Source organism: Oryza brachyantha, chromosome 10 (assembly GCF_000231095.2).
Source record: "Oryza brachyantha chromosome 10, ObraRS2, whole genome shotgun sequence".
NCBI classification, from domain to species: Eukaryota; Viridiplantae; Streptophyta; class Magnoliopsida; order Poales; family Poaceae; genus Oryza; species Oryza brachyantha.
Window position 1 is genome coordinate 14,511,336 of NC_023172.2, and position 6,000 is coordinate 14,517,335.

The 6,000-nt window shown below is 40.9% G+C and overlaps 1 protein-coding gene across 1 annotated transcript; it reads left to right on the plus strand.

The window, feature by feature from the left end:
- Window positions 1-2,961: 2,961 nt before the first annotated feature.
- Window positions 2,962-4,440, plus strand: LOC102718112 (aspartic proteinase nepenthesin-1-like). The gene has a single exon (XM_006661945.3). The coding sequence runs from the start codon at window positions 3,045-3,047 to the stop codon at window positions 4,272-4,274; it is 1,230 nt and encodes a 409-aa protein (XP_006662008.1). The 5' UTR covers window positions 2,962-3,044; the 3' UTR covers window positions 4,275-4,440.
- The last annotated feature ends 1,560 nt before the right edge of the window (window positions 4,441-6,000 follow it).

Sequence of the window (6,000 nt, forward strand, 5' to 3'; positions counted from 1 at the left end):
TGGCCTCATCCAGAGACTCTGGCTGGTAGAGCTGAATTTCGTTCGTTGATTTCCCTCGTAATTTCAAGGCTTCAACAACTGAGCTTGACTAACTATTATTTTGCGTGCACTTCAACCAAATTGAGTATATTTGTTAATGCAAATAAACATGCTCTTGTTTCGGTCTGCCAGATTTATTTAGTGACGAGTTGAATTTACCGTCTCTGTCACAAGATATAGAAAGTTTTAGATTTGGGCAAGAGCATGACGAGAGTAAGGCCCTGTTTAGTTTCCAAAAACATCACATCGAATTTTTAGACATATAAATAGAGCACTAAATATATATGGAACAAAAAACTAATTACACAATTATAGGGGAAATCGTGAGACAAATCTTTTGAGCCTAATTAGGCTATGATTAGCCATAAGTGCTACAGTAACCAACATGTGCTAATGACGGGTTAATTAGGCTCAAAAAATTCGTCTCGCGGTTTCTTGGCGGAATCTATAATTTGTTTTTCATTTGTGTCCAAAAACCGCTTTCAACATCTGGTCAAACGTGCGACGAAATATTTTTTGCAAAAAATTTTACAATCTAAATGCTGCCTAAGTGGAACTAAATGGATGAAGCCTGCCCGGCTGAGATTTGAGAAAAGGGAATGTGGAGAAATCAAATAGCGGAAGCTTATGATGGGTCGAAAAGATAATGTAGTTGCAGAAATAGTTATATTTTTTGAATACATTTTGAAGGCCAAAATTTGCTATATTTTAATACATTTTGAAGGCCAAAAATAGTTATCATTCCGTTTCTGCTTATGCTTATACACCAAGATTTAAATTTCAACCCTAATTTTAGAGTATTTTTATTATAGTTTATTTTTTATTTGTAAATATATCGTTTGGATTTTTAAGGCCTTAAAAAGCCAAACATCATCCCTAGGATAATTGTGCAAAATCACAGTACTACACTGGATTAATACAACCGAATATGGATGATTTACATATACGGTGGTGCTAGACGGCTATACGGTATTACACTGGATTAATACGTATGTCGGCCACGGTTTTCTAACGCCTCATTTTTTCGCTTTTGTTTATACTTATAAGCCAAATTTTAATTTTTTAATCTTAAATTTAGAGCTGATTTTGAGATTTCCACCAAAGTTTATTTTTCAGTTTACATATATAAAAATTTTATTCATAAATTATTTTTCGTTTGTAAATATGTCATTTGGCTTTCTTCGTAAAAACCAAACAATAACTCCCTAAACCACCGAGTTAATGTGATTGCACGCACACGGTAATGTAATATCACGATAACCACACCAAATTCAAATAAATTCAGAAAACTAACTTCAATTTTGATATATTCTGTTCTGTTACGAAATTTTTTATTAGAGAAAAGGTTCAAAATCGCACCGTTGTAGGTAACTGTATCGATCGATCGGTGGCGTACTGTCGTTTCAACGATGTAAAAAGTTTTCGGCTGAAGTAAGGCCCGGTTAACAGTTCCTACAAACTTTTCCCAAAAACATCCATCGAATCTTTAAACACCTAAATGAAGCATTAAATATATATGAACATTAAAACTAATTACACAGTTATGAGGAAAATCGTGAGATAATTTTTTAGCCTAATTAGTACATAATTAGCCATAAATACTACGGTAACCAATATGTGTTAATGACGAATTAATTATACTCAAAATATTCGTCTCACGGTTTTTCAGGCGGAATCTATAATTTGTTTTATAACTAGACTACGTTTAATACTTTGAATATACGATCTGTCGACTTCAATACCAAAAATTTTTGGAACTGATCGGAGCCTCTGCTACGGTTTAACGCGGTCGATGCCTCGTGAAATTTCCTAGCAAACAAGGGCCCATCGAGCTGTGCGAACAGGTCGTACGCAAATACGCAATGGAGACACATGTTCAGCGATCTCTAGCCAATCAAACTTGGCACGTTGCTGAGCGTAAATTCCATAGCTAATAAGCATATTCCAGTAAATTAATTAACTTGTTCAACTAGTGGAGATATTTATAAATAGGATAGGATCAACCACTCCATCAAGGCTCAAGTGGTGGCTCGTCCATTTCTCACTTACTTCGGCACTGTATTTTTCTGACCATGCATGTGTTTTAGATTTTGGTTGGAATGCCTCTCAAGCTCCTAATTAAAAATGTTATTTTATCTCTCTTTTATTAGACAAAGCTGAGTGTTTGTCCCATAACCTTATTAATATTTTGGAGACACCTATTAATCAATCGTTTAAAACAACTGAATCCATTAAACAATTTTGTTAGACATTCAATTGAAATGAAACAACAACAAACAAAGTCGAACAAAGTAGCATGTGAACAATAAGCACAAATCTTAAAACAAATCTAATGGACAGAAAAATCGATTGATAGATAAAAAAATTTCAAGCGGATGACAAATAGCAAACATGTTATATTTTCAGTTCTAACGCTTAGTGACTATATGCCTAACAAAGGCCGGAGATGTAATGTATGCTCATTATCTAAAAAGTAAAAAATGTATGTCTCATGTATAAATTTTCTATATAAAAGCTTCTATCTCACCATTTTAAAGTAAAATTTGAACTTTACAATAAATTCAATTGTTTTATGTTTAAAATAGACACCACAGAATCAAATAATCCAGAAAATCTAAAATTCTTATAAGAAAATAACACATTGTTCGTGCATATGATCTACCTACCATGCACCTTCATCCATCGTAGCTAAAAAAATTTATATTTATGGATAGAACCAGTGGATCATAGTATCAACATCCTTATCTCACAACTTGTAGATCCACCTAATTAACAATGAGATATTTCGTTTAACGTTTACGTTTTCCAACCAAACGCTTCCTTCGTCCTGAATCCTGGTTCCTCCATGCAATAAATCACGGGAAGCTTTGGTCCCTATATAAACCCTAGCTAGCCCTCGTCGACTTCGATCCATCATAGCCACGATCACTAATCCTTCCTCTCCAAATTAGCATCGATTTCGATCTCATTAGCTCGCTGATTGATATCGAACAGTTGCCTTGATCATGGGAAGGCCAATGGCAGCAAAGCTACTGCTCATGCTGTGCTTGATCGCTCTGACGACGTGCTCGCTCTCCCCGCGCCGCGCGGCGGCGCTTCGCGTGCACGGCCTCCGGCGAGGTCTAGAGCAAGCCACGCGCGGCCGCCTCCTCGCCGACGCGACGGAAGGAGGCGCCGTCGTGCCTATCCACTGGTCCCAGGCCGAGCTGAACTACGTGGCGAACTTCACCGTCGGCACGCCGCCTCAGCCGGCGTCGGCGGTCATCGACCTCGCCGGGGAGCTCGTGTGGACGCAGTGCAAGCAGTGCCAGCGCTGCTTCGGGCAGGACCTGCCGCTGTTCGACCCGGCCGCGTCGAGCACCTACCGGGCGGAGCCGTGCGGCACCGCGCTCTGCGAGTCCGTCCCGAAGGACAGCCGCAACTGCTCCGGCAACGTGTGCACGTACGCGGCATCCACCAATGCCGGGGACACCGTCGGGAAGGTGGGCGTCGACACGTTCGCCGTCGGGACGGCCAAGGCGAGCCTCGCCTTCGGGTGCGTCGTGGAGAGCGACATCGACACCATGGGCGGGCCTTCCGGGTTCGTCGGGCTAGGGAGGACGCCGTGGTCGCTCGTCGCCCAAACGAACGTCACCGCGTTCTCGTACTGCCTGGCGCCGCACGACGCCGGTAAGAACAGCGCGCTGTTCCTCGGCTCCTCCGCCAAGCTGGCCGGCGGCAACAGCGCCTCGACGCCGTTCGTCACCACCTCCGGCGACGACCTCAGCAACTACTACAAGATCCACTTGGAAGGGCTAAAAGCCGGCGACGTGGTGATCCCGCTGCCGCCGAGCGGCAGCACCGTCCTCCTCGACACCTTCTCGCCGGTCACCTTCCTGGTCGACGGAGCCTACCAGGCCGTGAAGAAGGCGGTGACGGCTGCCGTGGGCGCTTCACCGACGGCGACGCCAGTGGATCCCTTCGACCTTTGCTTCCCGAAAGCGTCGGCCAGCAGCGCGCCGGACCTCGTGTTCACGTTCCAGGGCGCCGCCGCGCTGACGGTGCCGCCGTCGAACTATCTGCTGGATTACAAGAACGGCACGGTGTGCCTCGCCATGCTGAGCTCGGCGCGGCTAAACTCGACGGAGCTGAGCGTCCTGGGAAGCTTGCAGCAGGAGAACTTCCACATGCTCTTCGACCTCGACAAGCAGACGCTCTCCTTCCAACCTGCAGACTGCAGCAAACTCTCTTCTTAATCAATCAATCAATCAATCAGTCAGTCAGTATTTTTATGTATGTATTTGTACTTCAGAATAACGCAGACAGTCGGCATGAACTGCTCTGTGAGCTTCTATGGTGACAGTATTTTAATGTTAATCTGCAAATAAAACTCCATTCAGTGGCGATCTGTATTTCGATTAATTTCAATCATCTTTCCATGTCTAATGGTTCATCTCAACTCAGAAAATACCTACCTACTATCTCTAATATCTCTGTTCTATGTTATAAGTCGTTTTCATTTTAGTCAAAGTGAAACTACTTTAAGTTTTACTAAGCTTATAAAAAAATAGTAACATTTACAAAACCCAAGATACATATCTTATGAAAATATATTCAATTATACATTTAGGGCCTCTTTGAATCACAGGAATAAAAAAACAGAACAATAGGAAAAATATAGATGATTGCAAAACACAGTAAAAACATAGGAATAACCGTTTGATTGGACTACAGGAAAAAACGGGAATTTGAAGAGGCCTAGAGTTATGGGAAGAATAAACATGAGGTAGGACCTCATGTTTATTTTCCTCCAAAATCTCTATAGGATTGCCTAATTCATAGGAATTTCAAAAGAATGGTAGGATGTAATCCTTTGTTTCAAATGCTCTTACAGGAATTTTTTCCATAAGATTAAAATCCTCTAAACTTACTATGTTTTGCCTACAAATCAAAGGGGGCCTTAATGAAACTAAGGCTGCTTTTGGTATGAGGAAAAGGTGAGTTAGTTATCCGACACGAAAAACATAATAGTAGATTAGTACATGTTTAATTAATAGATTAATATGATTTTTTAAGCAACTTTCATATAGAAAATTTTTGCAAAAAAAAACACCGTTTAGAAGCTCGGGAAGCGTGTTTGTGAAAAACGAGGGAATTTAGGGTTAGGAAGGGGAGAGCCGAACGGTGCCTAATTTGGTGTTGTATATATTACTATATTTGTCTGTAAATTTAATCAAATTTAGAGCAGAACAAAGTCAAAACGACTTAAAACCTAAAACAAATGGACTATGGAGCAGGTGTTTATGCATGTGATTTAAGTAGAAAATTTTAAACAAGGTAAACTATGATGCTTACACAAACATACAAATCTAAATTCAATCTACACATCTCATGCTACCAAGTTCTTACAGCTTCATTAAGAAACTGCTGCTTCAGTCATTTTGAGCAAAACGCAGCAAGAGACTAGTAACTTGGAGTCAATGGCCGGGAGGCTTTGCTGCTAAGCTATTCAGTCATGGGCTCATGGCTTACGAGTAACGAGGACTGAACGAATAGACCAAATCACCGAGGAAATTAATACTCCACAAGTGGAACTCTTGACAGCAACATTATGGTGTGCTTTTAGCAGCTGGAAGGCCAGGAAGGGCACCTCACTTGATTCCGGATGACGCACGCATTTGCGCATGCATATACACGTGGTCAGCAAAACTATCCACACGCGAAGCTGCTTCACGTTGGGATCAAAATGTATCGAATACGGTCGAAAACTAGCTTTATCATATTCGTTTTTATTTTTTTCAAAATCAAAATCGGAATTAGAAACTTGGATATGAAAACGGAATCGAATATTATCGAATACAAATACGGAGTAAATACAAATCAAAACAAATACGGTGACGAATATTAATTGGAACATAAAAACCTCTTAAACTAAGCTTTACATATCATTAAAGAAATATAACTTGTTATTTTTTAATATAA